Source organism: Manduca sexta, chromosome 4 (genome assembly GCF_014839805.1).
Source record: "Manduca sexta isolate Smith_Timp_Sample1 chromosome 4, JHU_Msex_v1.0, whole genome shotgun sequence".
NCBI classification, from domain to species: Eukaryota; Metazoa; Arthropoda; class Insecta; order Lepidoptera; family Sphingidae; genus Manduca; species Manduca sexta.
Window position 1 is genome coordinate 3,457,297 of NC_051118.1, and position 27,891 is coordinate 3,485,187.

Consider the following 27,891-nt stretch of genomic DNA (forward strand, 5'->3'; position numbering starts at 1 on the left):
GAGCGTAAAAAGAAAATCCTATTTTCATTTTTCTCGACGTGACAGTTTTGAGTTTTGACAAAAAATAATGACATTTGACAGCATGGCGTCCACCGCTTTGGATTCGGAAATAACAAAAAGCGATAAATATTCAATATTATTGCCCACATACAATGAAAGAGAGAATTTACCGATTATAATATGGCTTATTATTAAATACTTGGATACAAGGTAAACGCCTATCTGCCGTATTTCATTAAATCTCACGATCATACTTTAATATACTTATTTGTTTCATTTTTACTCATTTACAGCGGCTACGATTATGAAGTAATAGTAATTGATGATGGAAGTCCAGACGGCACCTTGGAGGTTGCAAAGCAGTTGCAAAAACTCTATGGTTCGAGCAAAATCGTACTTCGGCCGCGAGAGAAAAAACTAGGTTTAGGTACTGCTTACATACACGGTATACAGCATGCCACCGGGAATTTTATCATTATTATGGATGCTGACCTAAGTCACCATGTAGGTATCCTTTGTAGTAATGCATAGATTACCTACTAATTAAATTCTATCACTTTATAAATCTTATCTTATTGGTATTGCCACGATTTCGTATATATAAGGTTCTTGCAAGAATCAATAACTATTCCTTGCTTTACTTAGTATTTAAAGGTCAATATCAAATATTTATGTTTTATCATTGAATATAATTTACATAATAAAATAAAGTAGGATAGATAACACAAATACTTCTAAAAAAATTGAAAGAAAATAATTGTATGGCACAATTCATAACTAATTATAAATATTGTTATCCACAGCCAAAATTCATCCCAAAGTTCATAGAGCTGCAAAGGGAGCATGACTATGACCTGGTATCAGGCACTCGATACAAAGAGGGAGGTGGCGTTCATGGTTGGGACTTCAAACGCAAGCTCATCTCCCGCGGTGCCAACTTTGTCACACAGCTGCTGCTGAGACCTGGAGCATCTGACCTTACTGGCTCATTTAGGTTAAAATTTTAATCATTATGTGGTTATTTCAGGCCATGCAAAAATGGGATAATGTTTTTAATTAGCAATGTGTTCTTATGTATTGGGATAGTACAATACTGTGGAATTAGCATTGGTCAATATCACACTGATAAAAATTACAGATCTATACTAATATACAAAGTAATTAGTAGTACATTCTGATTTAACACCTAAAAAACACTTAAATTGTGTTTTTATAATTTTACATGTTAGTCAGCCTGACAAGGGTTGGCTTATATATACATCAGACTATTGGGTGAGCGCTTGAGGTGCTTGCAACCCTTGGAATTTAAGCGACCATGCTGATGGCAATCCACTAATGGGCTACTAACCTTGGCTCAGGACAATCACTGGAATAGGATGAGACATATAATCGAAGATGGGATGAGACATCACCAATTAGGGTTTATTGGTATTTATGAATGCTACTTACATAGTAGTGTACTAACCCTATTTGCCACTAAAAAAAACACATTGGTATTTACAAACATGGAATCTTGCACTGCTCTGCTTGCATGGAAGACTTGCTGCTAGTACCCAGACTTTATTGCAAAAACTTTATCATAGACTGACAAAAACAAGCTCAATTATGATATACAATTTTAATTGTTGAAATAAAAAAAAAATCGATACTCAGTCCCCCCGTGACCATGAAGGCTGCTAAGTCTTGAAACATCAGGGGAAAATGTTAATAAAAAAAACGCGATAATATCCGTAAAATAGTTTTATGTCAATGTGTAACATTTACGTAAACATAAATCATTATTTTAATTACTCAAATTTTTATTACTTTTTTTTACTTTTATTGAAATTTTTATGTTTGCAGATTGTATAAGAAAGATGTACTTCAAAAACTAATTGACAGTTGTGTCTCCAAAGGCTATGTTTTCCAAATGGAAATGATTATCAGGTGAGAAAAACATTCTATGCTTTGAATTTGATGATAAAGATTTTCAGATGCAAATACTGTGCAGTCCAAAAACATTCATTACAATTTACAAGTAATGTAATTTGATATTCACTTAATAGACTTATGACTTTAATTAATATTTCCACCTTCTCAGTTATGGTGAGACTCCATTATTACATAATATAAAGCATTGAACATGTATCGCAAACATTAGACATGCTTGCATTGTATTCAGCAAATACATGGTTTGATTTGAACTGAAGTGACCAGGAAACACCTATATCTACTGTTCATTATAATATGTTCTCTATCCCATATTGTGATAGAGGGTGGACACAATTGGCCGCCTTAAGGAGATGATGATGAGGATGAGGCTTTTTCAAAATTCAAGACTAGGCTAATACTGGGCAGAAAAACTCAAAATATGCCTGACCCAGGATTCTAATTCAAGACCTCAGCACTACCGTATGACCGGTGAAACCGTTCCACTCACTCCTCAGTGGCGCTAGCAATATAGCGATTTGTTCCTGCTTCAAAAACGTCCTCAGCATAGAAGTCATACCGTATTACAACTATGTCATCGAGGCAGTTATAACATAATAATTAATTAAATAATATTTTTTTTTACAGGGCTCGTCAACTAGACTACACTATAGGCGAAGTGCCAATCACGTTCGTAGACCGCGTGTATGGAGAGTCGAAGCTCGGCGGTTCAGAGATCGTGCAGTTCGCAAAAGCCTTGCTATATTTATTCGCTACTACATAATACTGTTATTTATACATTCCTATTGTTAATAAATCATATAATATACTTTAATATATAATTGTTGTTTTGATGATATATTCAAAATGATTAATCCTTTATTGAAAGTCCAGTAGTAACGGAACAAATTCAAGACTTCTTAACGCACTAAATTCCTTTTTTGAAAGTTTTCTGCAACAAAAGTAATGGAACAAATAGGGTACCGGACTCATTTTTGTTCTTTACTATTATCAAATATTTACCTAATATAAATTATAACACAGAAGGAATTATTAAAATCCGGTAAAAAATAAACAAGTTATAAGTCTTTGAATTTCCGTGGAAGGCAGGGGGTGGACACTAAGACGGAGTAATGCTGTGATAACAAATCTGTTTCTCGGTGCCCAAAGGCACTGAGAAGCAGACATAGGGCCGTTGTGATTAGCTAATATTGAGATTCAACAATATTAGCCAATAACAACGGCCCTAGGTCATTCTGCCATTTCGTGCAAATTACATTTCCAGCCAAATTAACCCCTCAGATTTTACTGGATCATTTTTAACAAAATTTTATGCAGTTTTCGCAGGAGTGATTCTTTATCGTTTAATAAACATTACTTATAGAATAATGTACAAAATCAAGCGTATGAACGAAACTTAAAAAAAAACAAGTATCTAATATAGTGGCTTTGATTTATCGGAGCTATCGCGCTTTCACATACCTACCCCATTATTCATAAACGTTATTTATCTCAGTGTTGACGGCATGGCAGCCTTTACAGTGCGTAGACATAGGGCCGTTGAGATTGGCTAATATTGAGATACAACTTTAATCTAGTTGGCTATCAGATAAACAAAGCTGAATAAACAGCAAGCTGTCAGATAAACAAAGCTGAGAAACAGACAGCAATGCTCCGTCTTATAAATAAGGTTTATGAATAGGGAGGCTATTCTATACATTCGATAGCGAAAAAATGGTCATCAGCTGTTTCGAGTTTGACGTTTATTTCCGACGTCAGTCACTCAGTTATAACTTATAAGGCTTCTCTAAGTAATCTGTGGTTATAAGTAAACAAAACAATGTGATTGTAGCGCATCTTTTTCATTTCAATATTTTTATTTACAAACGAAATGCAAGCTTTACAATCCCTGCATTGCATTGCAGTAATTAAAAGTACATCGCGTAGGAAAGTGTATCGTCAGCGATTCGATCCATTTTCTCTGGATGATGAAGGATTTCGTAAACAGTATCGTTTCTCCAAACAAACTGCTGCTTTTATAATTGACGTAGTCCGCGAAGAGTTGCAGCTGCAACGTAAAGGATGTGGCACATCACCAGAACTGCAGGTATTAACTGCAATAAGGTGTTGGGTTCGTCGTGAGGTAAGTTGCTAATTTTCGATTTTATTCAAACAAAGGTATAATCAGAGGGCCCTATTGTGCGATGAATTCGCCCCCGCGAATCTGCTTTTTGAAATTACCGGCATTTTAATCGACGGATTCCGTTTATAGCCGTGTAGGTAAATAGGGGATTTGACTCTTCTATCTATATGACCAATGATCATTTATTTAAAATGATGAAATAAATGTGATAATATTTTGTGATGTATGTGTGTGTGACACCTTTTTGTCTTATATCATTGTATACGACCACCAAAACTGTCCTTCAATTAGAACACCTGAAATTACGAGAAGATGGATATGCCCTAGTGGACCGAATAGGCTCCCTTGACTATACCTAATGATCGCTTTTTTAAAAATCGTTTTCTTATAGAATCAAGAAGATGCTGGAGACTTCCACGGATTGTCTCAAGCAACTATCAGCCGAATATGCAGCAGAGTAGCGCATGCGCTCGCGCGACACCCTCCGGATCATATGGTGATGCCCACATCTTCTACAGAGGAACAACAGCTTGTGTCAGAATTTTACCATGTACTTCCTATCTGTAATTAGATGTATTGATTAAAAAGACATGGTGGCGTTGCAGCCCAATATTGTATAAATAGTAAAGGATATTTTTCCTCAACATTCAGGTAAGATTTTCAGGAATATTTAAAAATATTCTATGATAGGTATTACTTTATTGTATAAACAAGACTCTGAATTATTGTAGGTGACATGTAATGCTAATCTTTCAATCAGGGACATTGTTGTTGTTTTTTATTTATATTGGACCCCACGGTCACTACCGGGGGAAACCTGCAAATGCAATACTGGAATCCCTTGGCTTAGAATGCAAGGCCCTCGGGGAAAGTCAGGAAGGGATACCAGAGAAGAAAATGTGGGGAAAGGACCATATTTATCCACACCTGTGTTGAGACAACTTAGTCATGCTGAAAAGAAATACAATGAAGCACTTATTGCAACAATAAATGTGGAACATTGCTTTGGTGTATGGAAACAGCGCTTTCAATGTCTGCTCCATGGCATGTCTATTAAATTTTTGGCAATATAAAGACTACTATTGTGGCTGTTGCACAACATTGCATTTGCTCAAAGACATTACCTGGGAAGTGTGTCCAATGTTGAATAGGTGTCAAAATCATCTATAATTAACACTGACCAAAACCTTAGACAGCAGAAACTTTGCCATTCTACAGGCTTTTAACTGGCTTCAAAAAAAGGAGGTTCTCAATTCAACTGTATTTTCTTTTTATGTTTGTTACCTCAGAACTTTTGACTGGGTGAACCGATTTAGACAATTCTTTATTTGTTCGAAAGCTAATGTTTCCCATGTGGTTCCATATAAATTTCATTGTTATTGGACTTGTGACTTGGGAGATAAAACAGAACAACTGATTTCTACTATTATTATTACAAAAAAGCAAAAAATAAAATCTTTTATTTAAACATTAGACATTAAAATTGCTAGAGCTAGATAAATACATGAACAAATGTACGAAAACAATGTTTAATTTTTATTAGGCACCAACTCCAAAATTGGTAACCTGTATATAGGTTTAATGTTAAATATTTTTTGTGGTTTTTGAAGGCGGTATAATATACCTAGGAACTTCTATGAAAGAGGTCCACACCCAAAGGTAATAAAACATCATATAGTTTAGTACTCATCATTTTTTGATATAAAATATTTAATTTTTTTTTTAAGTAACATTTCTTTTAATACTAAATTTTTGTTTTTCTGTCTTTCATTTGCCATTTGTATAGAATGCAGCTCTTTCCTGCACTGTATTTCGAAATGAGCTATTTGTTCCGCAGGTGTGCGACAGATCTGAAATAATACAATATACAATGATTTGAAGTAATAGCATAACTTTTCTTTTGATATTTACTTATGATTAATGACGGGTGTGTGTGTGTTTTTTTTAACAAGACTGAAGTTAGCTTGAAAAGCGTCGGCTTATACAAACACACTGGCCTTTTGGGGGAGCGCTAATAGACGCTGGTAACCCTTGAAAATTAGTGACCATGCTGAGGTCATCCCACTACCGGATTCAGCTCAGGATGGTTGGTCTCTTGGAAGGATGAGACTTCAACGAGTAGGAATGAGCGTACTAACGACAATTTATTATCCTTTTCGTCGGTATGCGGACCGGAACTATCAGAAGGGTCAGGGGGACAGGGAACGCAGCGAGGACGGAACTGCGTTCTTGTAGAGCGTAGAGTTTCCGGAACTCTTTCTTATGGCGAATAGCCAGAGTGGTATTGTACTCTAGGTTGGTTAGAACTAAACGCGATCGTCTCCGTTTAGCGCGTTCGAATGGAGGCGGGTATGGTGACTGGTAAATTATATAAATAAATGTTATCAAGTTTACATTCACACCCATTTTTCATTCAGTTGTATGCTACATAAATATGGAATTTAAAATTTAACTTACTTTAGGTACTTTTTTTTTTATTTTAGTTTGTTTTTTTGGCTGTTCGTCTAAAGCCACTGGAGATGGTTTTGGAGGCTCCACAACTGTAATCTGATAATTAAATTTTATTTATTTAAATGTACAATAGTATTCTACAGGTTTATAGGATTAAGATGGAATTATTTTATAATTCTAAATGCCTCCTTTAGTTTTTCAGGTGAAGGTGGATTTGTAGGAGGCACAACTGTTACTTTAAAATATTATTATTACATGAGGCATATTGACCTTATATTTAAATAAAGATTTAAAGAGTGGCTGAGTTTGTTTGTCTATATCCTTTCAACTCCTAATTTCTTAGAAACAATTGTGTCAATACATGCAAAATAACAAAATTTAAGATAAGTCTATTATTTGATTTAAATATGTTATGAAAAAGTAGATTTCTGTTCGCACTCATGTGTTGCCCTCATCTATGATCTTTATAATATTTTGCAATGAATAATCATTGGAGTTTAATTGTTCTTTTAATGAAACATACCTCTTCAATAATAATATTGTCATTTGTGTGTGTGGAGATGGAGTGCTCTGAAGATTTGTCCTGTAAAAATGAATTTTCATAACGCAATAATATTCTCACTTCTTATATATGAATAGTTACAAAGACTGTGACTCAATCAATATCAACATCATTGGCCACAGGATGTCCACTGCTGAACATGGACCTCCCCCAAAGATTTCCAAATCAACCTATGAAAGGGGACCGCATCCAGTGACCTCCTGCGATTTTTATGACTTTTTATTATTTTATCATGACTCAATTTACAAACATTAAAAACATTCCATAAATTATTAAGTATTACCTGATTTATAGAATCTGAATCAAATTCATTAGTGCCGATAACAATATCACTAGGCAGCCAGCTGTTAATGTCTTTGCTACTGACTTCTTGTTTCATTGGTGGTGTGCTGCCACCAGTATCAAATAGCTCCTTCGTCTCTTCGGGTTTTGTTCGTTTTGCCTTCATTTTTAAAATACCCCATTGTGCCTTCAGCTGTGTTACTGTGCGTGGGGAACCCTTACATATAAGATTAAAACTGAAATAAAAGGGAAAGTTTGTTTAAGGAATGTATGCATTGTGCATATTGTTTTACATGAAAACAATGGAAAAGTTGCAATATTAGATTTAAGTTAGCACCTCTCTCTCAAGCTATTCCACGCAGCCACCTTCCTGACATTGGAGTTAGTGTCTGTATTTTTATTTTCGAGGACACTAACCCGCTGCCTCACTAATTCTGTTAATTTAATCTATGGAAGAAACAATAATATTAGTACATGCATGTAAGCATAGCAAAAAGCGGAGTTTTCAGATAAGTACAGAAAATAGCTGCACCAACTTTGTCTTCCTCAAGCCAGTTTTCACCCCGTTGGCGTTTTTTTGAAGCTTGATTCATGCTTAAAAATTACAATAATCTCACAAGTTATTTTGCTTGTCTGTTGTCAGAGACAAAATTTGGTATTTTTCTACGAAATGGCAACATTGTAAACGATAAAGGCGTTTTATTTTAAGCTTTATCAAACGATTATAAATAAGAAATTTTATAGAACGTTCGATAGGCTTATAGTTCGTTTATTAACTATCGGAGGTTTATACCTTCAATAAGCGTTTTATTATAAATAAGAATGTAAATATTCATCTATTCCAAATATAGTCACTGTAAAAGTAAAAGTTGAGTATGATGAGAACTTATCACAACACGATCCATGGGATCCATTGTAAGATTCGATTCAAACTCAAATTAATGCATAAGGAACAGAGCACTTATGTTGCAAAAGCAACGAAAGATTAAAATCGGTAAAAGAACAATAATTAATTATTTCATTTCGCCGCCATCATATCTTCCAGATTGGTTATATGAAGAATATGAAGTTTCTATCGACGTATAATAATCTTTCGTACAAGTGCCTAAAAATATAAAAGAATAGTATATAGCTTTGTTGCAAGTTATTTGACCCAACGTAATGTGATCCGCTCCTTATGTTTTTTATGTTTTCTGAGTAAAAACTCGATAAATTGTTTTTATGTTTTATCTTCGAATATACTTATGTTTAAAGAAATAATTTACAACTAGATATAAAAGCGTATAAATAAGAAATTAAACATTTGAAAAATCATGTCAATAAATTCAATTCAATTGGTTGGTTGGTTCCATTTTGGTGTGTTTCGCGCAATTGTCATGTTAGCCGGCTAACATGTCAAGCACGGATAGGAAAACATAATAATTTACAGGTACCGTTGTTAATAAAACCACTATGACGGATCACTGTTATTTAATTTGATATCTTAAACATAAACTTAAAGAACTACATTATTGTGGCTGCTCGCCGGCAGCCCGTGACAGGAAGAAGGAAGTGGAGGCGTGTTGCCACAAAACAAATTAAATTACATATTAACAAATGTTACCCTAAACAAATATAAATGTACCCATTCAACATGCCTCCTTACATTTATATTTTGACTAAATCATATCATACACTACTCATATCAAGACAATAGCTCTATAAACATTACCTTCAGTATAACATATTAATTGTAACTTATTTTTTTTTTGTTTTTTTTTTTTTTTTTATATTACAATTATCATCTTTTAATTAAACAATTTAAACCAATATTTATCTCAACATAATATCCATCTGAAAGATAAATTACTTTTACAACAACTTTAACATATCTCTAAATTTATTAAATTTATTACTTCCCAATGGTTTTGTTAAAATGTCAGCTATATTTTGATCAGATGCAATTTTTATAACATCAATTAAACCAATTTTAACACTTTCATGAACAAAATGATAATGAACTTCAATATGTTTTGAATTTTTGTGAAATTTCCGTATTTAGCAATAATTTGAGCTCCAATATTATCTTCATATATTTTTACAGGTTTACAATCTTTCTGACAAATCTCATTAATTAAACAAACTATAAATTTAATTTCAGTAACAGCTTCTGACAGCGCAATGTATTCAGCAAATGTAGATGACTTTGTTACACAATTTTGTTTCTTTGATTTCCAAAATATTACATTCCCAAACAGTCTAATTACAAATCCTGTTGTTGATTTCCTACTGACAATATCTCCTGCAAAATCTGCATCTACATAACAATCTAACATATCAGAATTTATATTCATGTTATAAATTAATTTTATATGTTTTGTTAAGTAAAGATATTTAAGTACTCAAAAGCATATTTAAAATGTGTCTGATTATAGCAATTTTGGAATCTACTCAAATAATTAACACTGAACGATATATCTGGTCTTGTACCTGAACTAATATATAAAAGTGCTCCAATTAAATTTCTATATTTTACATTCTCATTTATATTACAGTTTTCTAGTTTAAGATTTACTTCCATTGGTGTAGTATATAACTTTGTATTTATTATATTATAACGCTTAGCTAATGATTCTATATATGATTCCTGACTCAGTGTCATGGTCTTATTCTTTTATAATCATAATCAATATGTATTCCAATGTATTCTTTAACTTTACCCATATCCTTCATAGTAAATTTACTTAACAGTTTGTTTTAATATTACTCATTACCTTTTCATCTTTACAACATATTAACAAATCATCAACATATAACAAAATGTATACACTCACATTAGTATCCAATTTAAAATATAAACAAAAGTCATATTTACTTCTCTGAAATCCAAGACTAGTTAAAACTTATTGACACATTCATACCAAGCCCGAGGGCTTTCTTTTAAACCATATAATGTTTTATTTAATTTATAAACTCTATCAGTGCCATCATCATAACCAATTGGCTGGTTTACATAAACTTCAGATAAAATTTTACCATTTAAAAAAGCAGTTTCAACATCCATCTGATGTATATTAAGATTATTTTGACAACAATAAGACAATAACAATTTTAAAGTTTGCATTTTAGCAACGGGTGAATATATATCATCAATAAAATCTTTTTGTTGAAAACCTCTTACTACTAACCTAGCTTTAAATTTATTTTCGGCTTTCTTTCTGTATATCCATTTCACATCTAAAGGCTGTTTGTCTGCTGGTTTACTTACAAGTCTCCAGGTCTCATTTTTTGCCAAACTGTTCATCTCACGATTCATAGCCTCAGTCCATTCTTTTGCTTCATCGCTAGTTATTGCCTCCTGAAAATTATCTGGAATCATAGCATCACAATAGTTAACAGTTATACAATAATAACCAAATTCTTCATCAAACCGAGTTGGTGGCTTGATTTTACGCCGATTTCTTGTTTCAATTACTTTATTATCATCATAACTTTCATTTGTTTCAGCATTCAAATCTTCATTAATTTTCTCATTATTTTTCTTCTGCATTAGTCTCTTTCTTCTCTTCTATAATTTTCTCTTCCAATTTATTCGGCTGGCTATTACTTTTATCATTTTTCTCTTCTCTATTATCATCGGAGACCAATACACATTACATCATCTTCAATTATATCACAATGTCTTGCTACAACTATTCTATTGTTTATTAATACTCTATATCCAACATCTGTATAGCCCATTAGTATGCCAAGCTCGGCTTTCCTGTCCCATTTACATTTTCTCTTTTCCTCTGGTGTTCTAACAAATACTTTACTTCCATATATCCTTAAATTTTCAATGCTTGGCCTTTGTTTGAAAAATATCTCATAAGGCGTCTTCCTTTCTATAGTGCCATTTGTTAATGTTCTATTCTTTAAATAAGCTGCGGCCATAACCACTTCAGGCCAAAATCTTTTATGCACTTTTGCCTCTGCCAATAGACATCTTGACATATCCATTATTGATCTATTGAACCTCTCTGCTGTGCCATTTAATTCATGCACATATGGCGGACAAGATTTAATCATAATTCCCTTTGATCTTGCAAAGTCAAACACTCTTTTATTAATGTATTCCTTTCCATTATCACATCTCAATTCTTTAATATTTTTCCCAGTTAAATTTTGTATCTCATTAACATACTGCATTAAACAATTATATACTTTATCTTTTGACGGAATACAATAAACTTTTGCCAACTTACTATAGTCATCTATAAAACTTAAGAAATATTTTTCACCATTAAAACCTGTAGTTCTGTGTGGCCCATTTAAATCTGTGTGTACAATTTCTAATATATCCTGTGCTCGTTTTCTATTATTTTTAAATGGCAAGTTATGCATTTTATTTTCAATACATATAGCACATTTCATGTACTTACATTCAATCTCCTTTGGTAATCCTTTCAATAATTCACTTGTACACATAGTATTCAAATTGTTAAAGTTTATATGACCAAGCATCCTATGTAATTTCTCCTTCACTGTCATACTTGATTTCTTCACTAAATTAGCATGTAATGTACTTGCATTTATATAACCTTTTAATTTATACAGTCTATCTTCTTTCACTGCTATAGCTATAATAGTTCCATAGGCGTTATATATTTTTGATTGTCGTCCCTGGAAACAATTTTATGATTGTCTGTAATCTTTGAATAGCTCAATAAATTTGCTTTCATCTCTTTGACATAGAAAACATTGTTCAAAACAACTTCAGACTTTTTCCATAGACCATAAAATAAGTTTGTATTTTTCCGACCTTTGTAGCTTCTAATATTCTTCCATCACCAACTTTTACTTTAATAGGTTGTTGTAATATTTCACATGAATGATAGTACTCATCAGTATTAATTATATGATCTGTACAACCACTATCTAATAACCAAGTTAAGTGGCCAGACTGCTCAATATTATATATTTTACTTGAAGTTGAAACATTATTATTCTCAATAGTTGCAAGGAAATTATTACCACCACTCTCATTACTGGATTTATTATTATAAGTTCTTCCTCTAATATTTCTTGAATTATAATATGATCCACGTTGATGTCCACGATTATTATTAAATCTAATAAATCCATTTCCTCTACCACTGTTAACATTTCTGTGTCGACAATCTCTTTGCATGTGGCCAGGTTTTCCACAGGTAAAACATTTAAAGTTTTTATTAGGTGATGCAGAACTACTAGTGTGAGCTTTAAAAACATTTGAGTTGTCGCGTGATGGTTCATTACATTTTTCAGGTTCTTTATCCAATGATTTTAACATAATTTTACTTTTCAAATAATCTACAGTTCTGTCTTTTTCTGGTAAAACGTCTATTAGATCTCCAATATGACTGTAATTACGAGGTAAGGCCTTTAACATATAATTTAATTTTTCTTGTTCACTTACCGTCGCGCCGGCTTGTTTTAACTGATTTATTGATTTCTCAAAGTCGTCAAAAAATACATTTACTTGCGAATAGTTCGATAATTTTATTGCTTCTACATTGTTGCGACATATAATCTGTAGTGCCGATGATTTCTGCAGGTACATTTCATCAAATTTTGCCAATATTTTGCATGCGGAATCTAAGTCGCATATATATTCGAGTTGCTTGTTGCTTATTGCACTATAAATGTAGTTCGTTGCCTGGATATCCATCTCTTCCCACTTTGCAACATCATCCGAATCATTTTTGATTCGTATGGCAGCTTCTTTACATTTCTTAAACTCCAAAAACTTAAGTATACGTATTTTCCAGCTACTATAATCCGATCCGTCGAATATTGGAATAACTGCGTCATTGCATTTAGTAAACGCCATTTTTGCTTATTGTATATATAGCACGTTTCCACTTTATTTGCGAAAATATCTTCTTTTCTTCTTTGTATTTGCAGGCAACCACGCTCTGCTACCATGTTAATAAAACCACTATGACGGATCACTGTTATTTAATTTGATATCTTAAACATAAACTTAAAGAACTACATTATTGTGGCTGCTCGCCGGCAGCCCGTGACAGGAAGAAGGAAGTGGAGGCGTGTTGCCACAAAAACAAATTAAATTACATATTAACAAATGTTACCCTAAACAAATATAAATGTACCCATTCAACAACCGTTTTTGTTATTTTAATTGGCAGTCTAGTTCAAATTCCTTTGCTATTTTCTCGTGAGCATGACATTCCATTCACTCACATACTCATTCCTTGTCAGTTGTCATTCTACATTCACCAATCCCATTCATTCAGCTGATGATTCATGAGTTGACGTTTCGGATTTTTGTTTTTCTGCAAGTTTTTGTGCAAACGTTGTTTACGGAGTCATATTTACGACAATTGTAATGAAATACAAAAATGGCATACAGTAGTTTCCAAAACGTTGGCTCCTTTGTGCGCGAGTGCAACAACGCGAAACTGCGTTACGATCAAGCGTGCCTGCAAATAATTACTAATGAGGATATCAGTTTCTGGAGCCAGTATGAAGAGTGCGAAGGCTGTATGCTGTTGGAGACAGCAAGATTTGGATCTACAGACGCTGTGGTCGTCAGTACTACGAGCCCGTTGAAATATTCTATACGTAATGGCTTCGGGGAAATTTGCAATGGTTCGTACTGACATACATCTTTTGTGCATTTAGCATGACAATGAAATTCGATATTATATGAGCGTATCGTATGCGTTAGTGATTTTGACGGGGTATTTATTGTAGTTGTTGATTTTGTCGTTAAATATAATTTTATTGTGTACATGTTTTGTAGATTGTGTTATCAGTACTTGGGTTTAAGATACGACATTTACAAACATGATAATAGATGGAAGACATGACAAAGAATGTTAGCTATTGTTACAATTATATACAATATAACATTGTATATAATTGTAACTTACTGTTAGTAGGTCTCTCATTTATGGGAGTCTGTCTGGATAGGTACCACCGCAATGTCTATTTCTGCCGCCAAGCCGTAGTGTGTAATCACTGTTATGTTCCGGTTTGAAGAACATTGTAGTATCACTATTGGACATTAAGACTTAACATCTCATGTCTCAGGATGGAGAGCGCAGTGGAATACCAAACAATACTTTGTAATTCAAGGTGTTGGATAGTGTTTCTACTGTTTATGGGTAGTGTATCGCTTACCATGAGGCAAACAGCAAGCTCATCTCATCAATCAAAGCAATAAAAAAAAAACTTAGTGTCACTCTGTATAATTTCTGGAATATTAACCCGTCATGACTTGTCAAACAGCTACGCGTGTGACGGAAAAATAACCTTATTATGTAGTATATAAGGTTATAATCCCGTGACACACGCAAATGTCATGTAGCTGTCTTGGCTCGCCGGCGAGCCACGAGAGACCAAGAGCTCATAGCCATTACTGCTCCGCTCCTATTGGGTATAGCGTGATGATATATACCCTATAACACTCCACGAACAAAGGGCTATAGAACGCAAAAAGAATTTTTCAGTTTGGACCGGTAGTTCCTGAGATTAGCCATTACTGCCCCGCTCCTATTGGGTATAGCGTGATGATATATAGCCTATAGCACTCCACGAACAAAGGGCTATCCAACGTAAAAAGAATTTTTCGGTTTGGACCGGTAGTTCCTGAGATTAGCGCGTTCAAACAAACAAACAAACTCTTCAGCTTTATATAATAGTATAGATATGCAGCACATTTAAATAATATTGGAATATGTTCTGAAAGATTTCCCATGTTTTCCTTAAGTTGAGAATTTATTCGTACTGTCATGGCAAAGTGCACATGATGATAAACAAAATGGACTCTAGGTACAGTATTGACCAACAAGAAATATTTATTCTGCACAAATAGATATAATTATGCCAGCCAGTTTGAAACACCTATGTGGGCCACAAGGGCAGTTTCGAACTGAATTGTTTTAAAAGATAAATGCATTTAAAAGCTACTTTATTTTTAATTATCTCAACACAGAAATACAAATTTATAAACACAAGACTTTTGTTCTAGGAATGGCTAAACCTGTTACATTAGTTTTTTATTGATAAAAACTAAAATACCTTCATGCATATGCATGATTGTTTATTTGACATGTCAAATGACACCAATATTTATGTTGTGTTCTAAAATATGCTAATTTGATATTCAGGAACTGATAAGTCGGTATCTAGCATTATGTACATTAGTTCTAAGCGGACTAAACTTCTCATTTATTGTCGCGAATAATGATACCTATTCATAATTTTAGAGCTTTTTAAAACCGTTTGCATAATATATTGACCTTAACTTTATGTGCCATTATAATATAATTAGTTTTGCTTTGGAGGTCAGAGAATGGTTATCATAGATTTTGCAAAGAAGCATTTTTTTTCTAAATCTATAAATGTTTATTTATGAAGTTGTATATGTCTAAGGTAGATCTTACACACCCAGACGGCAGCTAAAAATAATTAAAACCTTTTTTTTAGTTCCAATAATTATAGATATGACTATTTTGAGGCTTCACTGGAGATTCACTATCAATGTTTGAAGGTTGAAAACTGCAGAAAAATCCGGAAGATAAAATCGTTTCTGATGCAAAGCCATAACATATATTTTTAAAAATGTTAAATATCCTTAACGGAAATTTTTTCATAAATCAGTCGAAATAAAAAAAATGTGTCATGGTATTTCTTCTGAAGGTGCAAATATACCACAGTTCATAACTCAGTCTAAATTCAAAAATTCTCGTATCATATTTGTTCTTAAGGTGCACAATATCGTCAGAAACTTGTACTGAAGGTCAGCGTGGAGGAAGCTAGCCTTAATCCAATAATGAGTAACCTTGTTATCTCGGGTCGAGCGTGATTCACTTGTATCTCAAGTGCAGATGTTCTATATTCATTACGCCCAGCATTACATGCAGTAAAATTAAATTGCTGTAAATCATTTATCGTCATTAGCCTTTATATTGTAGCGATAGCGACGTAGTGGGAAAATGGTTTCATTCGTTATTATGACGGAAACGACTTTGGTTTCCTTAAGTCATTCTTAAGTATGACGGTACAACTTTCTTCTGATCGGTCTCTTTTCGCAATATTAAATGACTAGCTTTTGTCCGCGGCTCAGCCCACGTGTAAGTTTTTCTGAGATTAGTGACACTTCAATTTCCCTGGGATAGAAATTAGCCTCTGTTTTTCCCAGGGTGTCAAATTAACGAACGCAAAATACTTAATAATAACTGAACTGATTATGAAATTTGGTTTGGGGATAGTTTGCGATGACATAGGCTGGTTTTTATCCCGGGAAAATATATAGCGCGAATTTTGTCCCTGAATAACATTGACGCTGGCGCAGCCACGTGCATGAGCTGGACTAAAATAAATTCACATCTCTGGTCATATTGGGTGTAAATTATGTCTAACATAATTCTGCTGCCTTCATAGCATTTATGATAATTGCGGTAGTCAATTTAAAAGGCAAAATTTATAATTAATATTATGTAAATAAATATGAGTGTTAATATAACAAATACATTTGTTGATAAATTAAAATAGGTACATTACTAATACGACATTGAAAATGCCTTTAACACAGGGAAAAAAATATTAAAAACGTTAGTAATACAATTATTTGCGCTTGATACTCGAATGCAGCGGTGGCGTAGTTGTATTTTACGCACGACATCGCTCTGCAGTCCTGGGTTCGAATCTCGGGGCGAGAATAGTGTTGCCTTTTTTTTACTACCAGTCCGAGTCCGGTATTTATCTCCAATGGATGATATGGTCGCCCCCTATCACACTATAGGACGGAACGCATACTGAAGTTAATGATTTCTTTTATTTTCAAGCGAGTACAGTCGCGTGCTGCAACTAGTGTATACCAATATTTTAGCGTAATATAGGACGTTGCACCTCTACCTACGCCTCTGGATACAAGTACGTATGTAACAGTGGGCTCGGTCAGTCTACGGAAGGCCGTGATACCTTGTCAAACCGGTCGGGTGGAGCCGAGCGAAATTCTATTGCGATATCTGTGTATATTTTTGTTTACCGACAAATTATTTATATTTATATATTTACTATTTTTTTTCGGGATAAAAGTCCCGCTAAAAAAGTATTCGATTTGAATATATTTATGGCTCACTATTTTGGTCATAGTGGCTTCCACATAAAAAGTAGATATATGCTGGCGCGGACTTTTATTTAGAACTATTTAAGACAAACAATCCTACGGTGCATTATTTTTGTCTAACTCCAACGGTTTAGGCAACGTACGCCAAGTTAGTAATTTTATTTTCGACTTACTTGATATGTATAGTTGATATTATGACCAAAATACACAAAATCATTATAAATTCTAGCCTATGTGTTATTCTGATGTATAAACAATATTGCTGTAAAGTCATCCAAATCCGTTAAAAGTAGTATTTTAGTTAAAGAGAAACAAACATATGTATACATCCATACATCCATCCTCACAAACTTTCGCATTTTGTAATATTAGTATGATTTCAAGATACTAAAGGTCATATTATTTGACGCAACTCAATTTCTCCCTGAAATGAATTAACTTTTTTTCACTAGCCAAACAGTTTTCACAAATAACTTCTCCAAAGTGAGGACGGCTTCATCAGACTGGTGGTAGGTCTCTCATATGTGAGAGTCCGCCTGGGTAGGAACCACCGCAATGTCTATTTCTGCTGCCCAGCAGCAGTGTGTAGTTACTGCTGTGATCAGGTTAAAAGGACATTGTAGCCAGTGTAACTACTGGACATAATTAGACTTAACATCTCATGTCTCAGGACGGCGGGCGCAGTGGAATACCAAACAGTACCTTGTAATTCAAAGTGTTGGATGGTGTTTCTATTGTTCACGGGCGGTCGTAACGCTTACCATCAGACGAACGGCAAGCTTCAAAGCAATAAAAAAAAGCTTTCATGTTTTCAAAATTACACAACAACATCAGGTATTTATCCTCGATGGGGTATGCAGAGGCGCAGAGAACTACGGCACCCTTTCGCCAAGTAGTTCCGTCCCATGATGTGATATGGGGCGAGCCTATCGCCATATCGGACACCAATTCCAGACTCCGGGCTGATACCGAACAGAAACACCCAAATATCACTGTCCGACCCGGGTTTCGAACCCAGGACCTCAGAGCGCTGTCGTACCGCGCATGCAGTACAACTACGCCATCAAGGCAGTTTTCAAGATTAGTTTAAATAAAATTACATTAATTATCCAACAGGAATGTACCAATTCGGCGAATACGGCCAGTACAGCATCAATGTCACCGAAGTGGTGAAGGAAGAATGCCCGCCGCGCATGACGGCGGAGCCTGACGCGGCGTACCTTCCGATCCTCACCACGCTGGTCATCCTGCTCTCCATGGCCACCATGTGGTACATCGTCAAGGGCATCGGGAAGCGATTCGTCGCGTCTAGAGTGTATGCTAGGTATTTCGCGAGGTAAGTTGAGTTTTGTTTTACTCCTAGTGTCGTCGCGTAATGGTATGGTTGCTGAATACGCTGAATCATGCTATCAATGGCCATGTGGTACATCGTCAGGGCCATCGGGAAACGATTCGTCGCGTCAAGGTTGTACCCCAGATACTTTGCGAGGTGACTTCTGTTCTTTGGATTTTTACCTCTTTAGTTTCGTGGCGTAATGGTAGGAGCCTGGCCACTCTGGTAATCGTGATCTCACAATGTGGTTCATTTTCAAAAGTGTTGGAAAAATACACGTCGTGTACAGTGTGCTAGATTTTTCGCAAGCAAAGTTTTGTGTTTGTGATTTTTTATTATAATTATGGATAATTATTTTTACATCTATTCACAAACAATTCTTATTGATTTTGTACACCTGTCCCATCCTACTCTAATATGGAATCATATTTAAAGTATTTGGTATATTTTTTTTATAATCGGCTGTCTGCTTGAACGCCCTTAAAGCGTTTAATTTCTGTCTAGTGGTGTAAGATAAGCCCACTGAGAGCCTAGTTGAGAATCGAAGACAAACCCTTCGATTTACAAGCCAAATAAACTACCAAAAAATCAATAATAGCTAACCCCAGGTCTTTTTATCACTTCTCTTTGAGCACGCTGATTCTCGAAAGTTGTAAGTCCATAATTTTTTTGTACCTCCCTCCATTTCCGTTCTTTTTAATGGCAATTTCCTTTGGGGCCATTGAGTGCCACCGCATGCCCAAAACAAGCCCTGGCTAATCCCTTGTTCTCATTACTTACGCCATTTTATTTCAGACTCCTATAATACATTTATTCACAGAGAGGACAATGAGCTCGGCTCGGAAACGCGCGTGCTGACCGTGGAGGTGACCGCGCCCCGGTCTCCAACACGCTCCAGGCTTCGATCCCTCGACATCTTCAGGGGGTTCTGCATCGCTCTCATGGTAGTACACAACACAAATGTCACTAAATAAGGCCATAAGAGTTGCAACGGAAACCTCATGATTTAGTCAAAAGTAACAGTAACTTTGACTGTTACCAAAGAATGAATGGATAAATAAAAATCGGGAATGGGCGGTAACGCGAGCGGAGCCGCGTGCAAAAGCTAGTTCATACGTAAATATGGTTTTTATATCATGATCCTTCCTTGCTATAACGTAGTGAGGGAAAAATAACCAAATGTAATAAAAAAGTTCTTATCATAATAAAACTATTTTTCGTATTTTATCATGTTGATAATATTTTAATTTTCTACCGACGTTTCTAAGACTGAAGCTTAGTTTTTTTTAGTTTTTTTTCCTTACATGGAAATTTGTTATTTAAGGAAGAGGACATTAACTTCTAAAACACAGGTAAGCTCGGATGTCAGGGAACTAAATTATTATTGTGAAACCTTGTGGGAATCAATTATTATTTATTACTAGATCTTCGTGAACGCGGGCGGCGGCGGGTACAGCATCTTCTCTCACAGCGTGTGGAACGGTCTCAGCGTGGCGGACGTGGTGTTCCCGTGGTTCGCGTTCGCGATGGGCGAGGCGCTGGTGCTGTCGCTCAACACGCGCCTGCGCACCGCCATACCCAGGACCACCGCGCTGTACCAGGTAAGAGGACAAAAAGTAAAAAAAAAATATCGCCTTTATTTTGTGTACTTACATTATTTCAGTGATATTATTTTGTAAAAATTCCTTATGGTAAAGAATACAAACACACGAAACCATAACTTTCTTTTTTGTAAGTCGGTTAAAAATAAATGTAATTTTTCTGGTCCACTGCGCCTGTCTTTTTTTATCTTTGATTAAATGTTTATATTGTCCAAACAATTAAAGGTTTCACGTCTTAAATACAAATTAACTAGGCATTATTTAACATACATGAATACCCGCATGATCAAACAGAGTTGTATGTGGAACATATTCACTAATTGGCTGCATGGCCTTCCCAACATAGGCGGTTAATAACAGATATTAAAAAAAATCGGGCAAAGAAAGTGACCCCATTGCATCTGATGGTAGTGGAGTGCGGTTTGGAATGTCGACTGACGAGAGATGATTACCCCTCGACAGTCGACACAATTATGCCGGCCTTTTGGAACTGGATATATGCAGGCTAGTCCCGGAACGCGACACGCACGTGGGCTACTATGGCGGGTTTTAACACCTTGTGTGTGGTCGCTATCCGGGCGAATATAAAATATATCCTACCACCAGCAAATGTATAGCTCCAGTATAGTTATAGACCGAATATTACAACCGAGTTTGTGCTTCAAAAGTTATAACCAATTGTAAAATGTATATAGATATTGTAACTGACGTTGCGGATGACCAACACCTCAGCCCCTCCCCATCTGTCCACGGAGGCAAGTCTTCGAAACGTCGGGAGAAAAGTAAAATTTATAAACAATTGAAAATTCGTACAGAGATAGAACTATATTTCTTGCAAAAAAAAAAACAATTACTTAGGAGCGGACATATTATGTACATCAAACGTGCCACCTTGTGACTGAGTTCACACGTAAGCCCCCATATCGCGCTCTGATTGGCGGAGCGCGTATATCACGTCATCGGGAGCCAATGGCAGTGTGTTACTCGTGTTGTCCGCGCCGAGACCGAGATTTAAACTGAAAGCGGTTACCTTCGTTATAAATATAAAATCTGTCATGAAATTCGAAAAATAGTTTAATACAGACAGACAGCTTTTGCGGACGTTGTTTTATAATAATAATAATAATAATATCAGCCCTGTATTGTATACTTGCCCACTGCTGAGCACGGGCCTCCTCTACTACTGAGAGGGATTAGGCCTTAGTCCACCACGCTGGCCTAGTGCGGATTGGTAGACTTAACACACCCTCGAAATTCCTATAGAGAACTTCTCAGGTATGCAGGTTTCCTCACGGTGTTTTCCTTCACCGTTAAAGCAAGCGATAATTTACAAAGCGAAAATTTATAATATAACGCCCTTATTCATAGACATTTTATTATCTAAGGACGGAGTAAAGCTGTGGTAACAAGTCTGTTTCTCAGTGCACACGGCATGGGATTGAGATACAACAATATTAGCCAATCACAACGCCCTATGTCTACGCACTGCTAAAGCTTCCATGCCGTCAGCACTGAGGAACAGACTTGTAATCACAGCTTTACTCCGTCCTTACATAAAAATCGTCTATTAATAAGGGGATATATATATAAATATACTTAAATATTATAATATCACCAGGTGGCGCGTCGCTCCCTCATGCTGTCCCTGATCGGCATCGTGATAAGCTCAGTGGACGCGACGTGGTCGGACGTGCGGTTCGGAGGCGTGCTGCAACGTCTCGCGGCGATGTACCTCATAGTGGGCGCTGTGGAGTGCGCCTTCATGAGGACCACGCAGAACATTACACCAGGTACGGTCAGCAATAAGAGTAACTGAGCATGTAGCGGTACAATTAGTATACATACCGCCATCTTGTCAACATCAGCGGAACTTCGAGATGACCTATGTGGTATTAACACAACTGTAGTGATTTATCGCATAGCAATCGCGCAAGATGGCGACAGGCGATCTTGGATTACGCTTGCACAATTTGAGTGACGCGTTGTATATATACCACCTCCGAATAGGAACCGTCGGAGGTGCCGCGGCCGGTCACAAGCAAATCTGCCCGACTGGAGATCTTCCCCTTCCATAGAGGAACGTCAACCATCTGTTCCTCTACAGAATTTTTACATCCTTTACTTTTGTGTAGTTATAGAAGAGTTGGCTTTATTTTAGATACTGGTGGTAGGTCTCTCATATGTGGGTCCGCCTGGGTAGGAACCATCGCTATGTCTATATCTGCAGCGAAGCAGCAGTGTGTAGGCATTGTTGTGTTCCGGTTTGAAGGACATTGTAGCCAATATAACTACTGGACATAATGAGACTTAGCATCTCATGTCTCAGGATGGTGAGCGCAGTGGAATACCAAATAATTTGTAATTCAAGGTGTTCGTTCGATGGTGTTTCTACTGTTTATTGGCGGTCGTATCGCTTACTATCAGGCGAACGGCAAACGTGTCTCGTCATTCAAAGTAATAAAAGAAAAACAATATTTCAACTCGTCTTTAAACTTTTGTGTTCTAGTAAACAATCGTTTTTTTTATTTAGTAAAATAATTTTCGAAGAGTTGACTTAATTTTAGATAAAGATAAAAGAATATTTCGATTGAAGTTAACATGTAGAAATGTTTTGAAATTATTCAGCTACTTTTGCGTCTGACTGTACATAACCATCTCTGTATACTCCTACTGCTAGGCATGGGCTACTAGACTATGTCTTACTTACCACGCTGGCATAATGCGGTTATCACTCACATCTATAATTTTTTTATACCGACACATCAAACTGATTCCAATGCATTTGATGGTTAATAGTGTCCAATGTGTTATGTACGGTCCACATAGTGTCGACTGACGAGAAAATCACCCCTCGCCAGTCGACACAATTATGAAGGTACTAGCTTTTGCTCGTGGCTTCCCCCGCCTGAAGGAGATTTCCGATATCATTTTTTTTTCCCGACTTACTTAATATGTATCGTTACATTATGATTAAATTATACAAAATCATTATAAATTGTAGCTAGTTATTCTGATGTTTAACCAATATGATGATCTGATGCCAGGGCCCGTTATCCAGATCCTAATAATTGTTTTTGTTATGCAGGACGTTCCCTGTTCCGTGACATCGCCGCTGGTTGGCAACAGTGGCTCGCTACTATCCTCCTGGTTGCCATACAGGTTAATACTTATTTAATTTATCTGTAGTAAAAGTGGTGTGACGCTGGATGAGAAGAGCGGAGGACCGAGCAACGTGGCGCTCTAGAGGAGGCCTATGTTCAGCAGTGGACAGTTGTAGGCTGATGAGATGAGATGAGAAAGGTGGTGTGTGCTTAATTTTAATAATATTTCTGTTTTGTATTGTTATCGCACATAACATAAAATCTTGAATAGATTTCAGGGCAGTCTCCACTATAATGTAAAGTGAAATTGGAAAAAAAGCAACACAGCTGATACATTGGATATAAAATACATCCAAATATTGATACAATTTATTAATTCTTATTAATTAGTTTGCTTAAATATATAAAAATATTTTGTAAGCGCTATAATAATAGATAATATATGTTTATACTCAGGTGTGCATCACGCTGACAGTGCCGGCTCCAGGATGCCCGCGTGGGTACATGGGCCCCGGGGGGCTGCACCTATCGGCCGTCTCCAATGTGTCGCTGCAGAACTGCACCGCCGGTATTGCTGGATATATAGACAGGTACGTGAAAATGATAAATATTTAGACTCTTGGGGACTACAACGGGTTGAATAGGAATGAAGGACTGTTTATCCCCCTGTAATGGTAATTAATTTAAAAAAAATATCTAGTTTGGAAAAAAATATTTCTTTTCCTCTTTTGACTGCACATAAACATAAAGAAAAGGTTTTAAAAAAAATAAGCATTTAAAATCAGCCATCATAATAAAAATATGGTTTTAAAATATTAGACAGAATCTTATGATGTTCGCTGTATTGAAAGTCCAGTTAACTACAGACTAGAAAAAAACTCTAACTATGGTGCCCTTCTTCTTGTTTTAGACTGATCCTAGGCCCGACACATTTGTACCGCGGAGGTACTTTCAAGGAGTTATACAAGACGACGCTACCCCACGACCCCGAGGGCATCCTGGGCATCTTCTCTGGCGTGCTGGTGGTGCAGGCGGGAGCACACGCCACCAGGATCATGCTGGCTTACAACCACGCTAGGTCAGTCGTTTTTTTTTATAGTACAAGCTTCAAACCATAGTGGCGTTAAAGTAAGAGTACATTTTTTCAAAGTTGTTTCAGTGTTAACGAGGGACAGGTTCTAAATTTAAAAATATATTAAGAATATTGTTGTTAAGCGAAAAATACGAAATTAATAAAACTAGAACCACATTTTGCCCCCCAAACAGTAATCCCGACTACGTTCCTGTATTTGGATTGTTAGCTTATTTATAGCAATACTCATATAGCTACACTTTTCCAGGGCCCGTATAATGCGCTGGGTGTTCTGGTCGATAATATTCGGAGTGTCCGGTGGAGCTTTGTGCATGTTCTCGAAGAATGGAGGCGTCATACCAGTGAACAAGAATCTGTGGTCCGTGTCGTACTGCTTGGTGACGTCATCGATGGCCTTCTTCATACAAGCCGCGCTGTATTTCATCGTAGATCTGAAAACCAAATGGGGCGGACGGCCTTTGTATTATGCTGGTGAGTGGAATCGATTTGCTCTAAAAGAATCGATTTGTAAATTTATCGATTTTAATTGGTATTTTTAGTGTTCGTGTCAGTCTACTAAACAGACGAATTGGTAGTTATAATTATGTAAGTTTTAATTAATCGTGGCTTATAAAAACCTAAGAATCGATTCATGACAAAATCGATTTTCTGTTACCCACTTTATGAAATGTTGTATCACCAGGTCAAAACGCGCTATTCCTGTACATCGGCAGCGAACTCCTGAAGCGTCATTTCCCGGTACATTGGAGGTTGGATGCGCCGGCGCACGCCACGCTACTGACCACCAACGCGGCCGCCATGCTCATATGGCTTGCCGTCGGCGTAGCGCTGCACAGGAAACGCGTCTTTATTACCATATAAATATACTATACTATACATGTATAGAAATCGAGTTGTTCTGTTTGTTTATGGAAATGAGTGTTTATTAACCAGTTTTTAGGGATTATTATCGTTCAGCAAGTTGAATAGTTAACACCTCGTAATGCAAAAGGATATTGTGTTTATTCCAATTTTAATACGGCAGTGATAACATTTTTTTTTCTTAGAAATAGAGGGATCTAAAGTTATTCTTTTAATGATGCCAGGCTCCACATTTTTATCCATTAGGTTTGAGGTTGGTTAGAAATTAAGAACCAGCGCCATTACATAAGCGGACATGTCATTAAAATTTTTTTTTAATAAATCCTTGGGTGTACTTGAATCTCTCAGAGATCCGATATTAAAAAATGTTGAGTAGGCTGCCGTATATATTAAATTCAGAATTCATTCTCAATTAAAGGATTTTTTTAGAAGTGATATGGATTTGATAATAAGTTATGTGTAAATGCCTCATCGATTATCGAAATTACAAGATATCTCGACAACGACTCGAATCGTCGAGAATAACGCGATCCATATCGATAATGAAAATAATAAAGTTAATATAAAATTATTTTGTAGGAATATAAATATACAGATGATTTGTTGATAAGCGATTTTAATAATTGTATTACACGAAATTGTATAGTAGAATATGTATAATATATTATATATGTGGGATGGTTAAAAAATAATACTATTGCAATTGTTGCCAGTTATATTTTTGTTTTCAATTAAAAAAATTATGGACATTGGGATGAAAATTGAATCTCTCAAACCCTTTTTTAATAAAGCACCCGTATTTAAAATTATTTAATGTATACTCTATGGTCATTTAGTTTTCAGTATACGTATTGACGCAATTGGTTTTGTCTATGCTCCAAATTGTGATGACAGATCCTGCATCTATCTTCATTATAATATATATTATATTTTATTTAAATAACTGACTTACAAGTTCAATGGTTAAAAATTACAACCAAATTATAAAAAATAACAAAATAACATTTCTGTTGGGGTACCCAAACTAAACTTGGTTTGTACCTACCCCTATTAAATATTATTTTTTAACTATCCCAAAAAACCCTAATTGGTATGACTACACTACCATTGCTCAAATATTATAGAGCAATTATATGATGTAATAATAAAACGCCAAAATGGTAGCCAGTTCAATTTGACTGTTCGAGATCTTATTCCATCGTATTATTAGTATAAAAAGCATTTTCGTTGCTTGATTTCAGTCGGCAAATAACACCCCCTTTGTATAATCGTGGTGTAATCGGATCGTATTCAAAATTTTATCGTACGTTTAATCGTGTCGTATGCGTAAAGGCATTTTTTGACTGTGGAGTAATAAGAACGAAAAGCGAGAATGATTCCGATTTCAGAACGATTCTTAACGTCGCCGTGTCGTGTGCGAACATGTTGATGTATGCACTCATAACTCTTTAGGAGTGTTCGGAATATGCGAACCTTCGACCCGTTTCGAATCATTTGCGAATGGCCTTGATGTAGGTGATAGCCAACGCCATGAGCGTCGCCAGCCGATGGCCCAGGGGCGAGGGGGGGGGACAATTTGATATGGAGAATGAGTAAAGTATGAATTGCAGGTAAAGTCGAGAGCATATGTTCCTCGCCCGCTCTACTAATAACAAAGTAGAGCGTACGAAATATTAAGCATGGAATTGGTGAATTCATTCCAGTTTTAAAGCCCCTGGGCAGCTGCCTTTCCTGCCCTCCTTTGGCGACTACCTTGTCCAACGCCCATGCAACATTGCCGGGAAAATTTTGAATACTTTTATGACGTTTAAAGTATGAAGTGAAGATTCAGAAGGAATAATTGTTGTCTTCTGGCAATATCATTTAGTGATTATTGAATAAAATATCTAATGCTGATGCTTAATTTTATTAATATGTTAAATACTAAGGATCATTCATGGGACTTAGAATATAGCGAGGTAGGGTCAGCATCAAATGAATGTATGTTGTCAGGAAGATATTCCACGATTTATCCCCGTTCACATTCATTTGATGCTGACTGTACGTTATTTATCAATATATTTTTATTTTTTTATCATCCCTAAAGTAATAATGCTCATACATTTTGTCACAATTTTGGATAAACTTTCTAGACAAATAAATTATACATTAATGTCATCTTTGCCTTCATTTGCCTTTAAAATGAGTTAAAATTTACAATAATTATATAAAGGAACAAGTAGCTATTGTTAATAAAAAAGTTCAGATGTAAACTCGGTTTTAATTTAAAAGATATTTATAAAAAAGAGTGGAAAAAACTATTGACAAGTTGAATGTGTGAAATATCCGAACTTTTATATTAATTATTAAAATATTGTACACAATTTAAACATGTATTTCGGTATCGTACATTGATTCTGAATTAGACTAATCTATAAACGTGATACAATAAATTAGTTAAGTTTAAATGTTGTTTTA

General features: G+C 35.6%; 3 protein-coding genes and 1 long non-coding RNA gene across 4 annotated transcripts; 3 read left to right on the forward strand and 1 right to left on the reverse strand.

Annotated features, from left to right (window-relative positions):
• Positions 1-49: 49 nt before the first annotated feature.
• LOC115450346 (dolichol-phosphate mannosyltransferase subunit 1) lies at positions 50-2,750 on the forward strand. Its single transcript, XM_030178344.2, has 5 exons — positions 50-210; positions 294-504; positions 804-994; positions 1,843-1,926; positions 2,557-2,750. Exons 1-5 carry the CDS (start codon positions 68-70, stop codon positions 2,690-2,692), a joined length of 765 nt encoding a protein of 254 aa, XP_030034204.2. The 5' UTR covers positions 50-67; the 3' UTR covers positions 2,693-2,750.
• An 827-nt stretch (positions 2,751-3,577) lies between these two features.
• LOC119190127 lies at positions 3,578-6,803 on the forward strand. The gene is made up of 2 exons (XR_005112773.1): positions 3,578-4,051; positions 4,443-6,803. It is a non-coding gene; the product is annotated as an uncharacterized LOC119190127 (long non-coding RNA).
• On the reverse strand, positions 5,729-8,535 carry LOC115450337. Its single transcript, XM_030178332.2, has 6 exons — positions 7,883-8,535; positions 7,684-7,793; positions 7,348-7,582; positions 7,026-7,085; positions 6,509-6,598; positions 5,729-5,901 (listed from the first exon to the last, which is right to left on the reverse strand). Exons 1-6 carry the CDS (start codon positions 7,937-7,939, stop codon positions 5,731-5,733), a joined length of 723 nt encoding a protein of 240 aa, XP_030034192.2. The 5' UTR covers positions 7,940-8,535; the 3' UTR covers positions 5,729-5,730.
• Positions 8,536-13,585: 5,050 nt separating this feature from the next.
• LOC115450328 (heparan-alpha-glucosaminide N-acetyltransferase) lies at positions 13,586-27,881 on the forward strand. The gene is made up of 10 exons (XM_030178321.2): positions 13,586-13,958; positions 18,562-18,781; positions 19,599-19,722; positions 20,203-20,379; positions 21,998-22,169; positions 23,465-23,538; positions 23,937-24,070; positions 24,391-24,558; positions 24,821-25,044; positions 25,256-27,881. Exons 1-10 carry the CDS (start codon positions 13,709-13,711, stop codon positions 25,432-25,434), a joined length of 1,722 nt encoding a protein of 573 aa, XP_030034181.2. The 5' UTR covers positions 13,586-13,708; the 3' UTR covers positions 25,435-27,881.
• The last annotated feature ends 10 nt before the right edge of the window (positions 27,882-27,891 follow it).

Bases quoted from the DNA above. Each gene is read 5' to 3' on its own strand.
- LOC115450346 (XM_030178344.2), top strand. From the start codon at position 68: ATGACATTTGACAGCATGGCGTCCACCGCTTTGGATTCGGAAATAACA. The intron at 505-803 runs GTAGGTATCCTT...TGTTATCCACAG, and splicing joins ATGCTGACCTAAGTCACCAT to CCAAAATTCATCCCAAAGTT. The intron at 1,927-2,556 runs GTGAGAAAAACA...TTTTTTTTACAG, and splicing joins CAAATGGAAATGATTATCAG to GGCTCGTCAACTAGACTACA.
- LOC115450337 (XM_030178332.2), bottom strand. From the start codon at position 7,939: ATGAATCAAGCTTCAAAAAAACGCCAACGGGGTGAAAACTGGCTTGAG. The intron at 7,794-7,882 runs GTTGGTGCAGCT...TTTCTTCCATAG, and splicing joins ACTGGCTTGAGGAAGACAAA to ATTAAATTAACAGAATTAGT. The intron at 5,902-6,508 runs GTAAGTTAAATT...GTATTATTTCAG, and splicing joins TAAAAAAAAAAGTACCTAAA to ATCTGTCGCACACCTGCGGA.
- LOC115450328 (XM_030178321.2), top strand. From the start codon at position 13,709: ATGGCATACAGTAGTTTCCAAAACGTTGGCTCCTTTGTGCGCGAGTGC. The intron at 19,723-20,202 runs GTAGTACACAAC...ATTTATTACTAG, and splicing joins GGTTCTGCATCGCTCTCATG to ATCTTCGTGAACGCGGGCGG. The intron at 23,539-23,936 runs GTTAATACTTAT...GTTTATACTCAG, and splicing joins TCCTCCTGGTTGCCATACAG to GTGTGCATCACGCTGACAGT.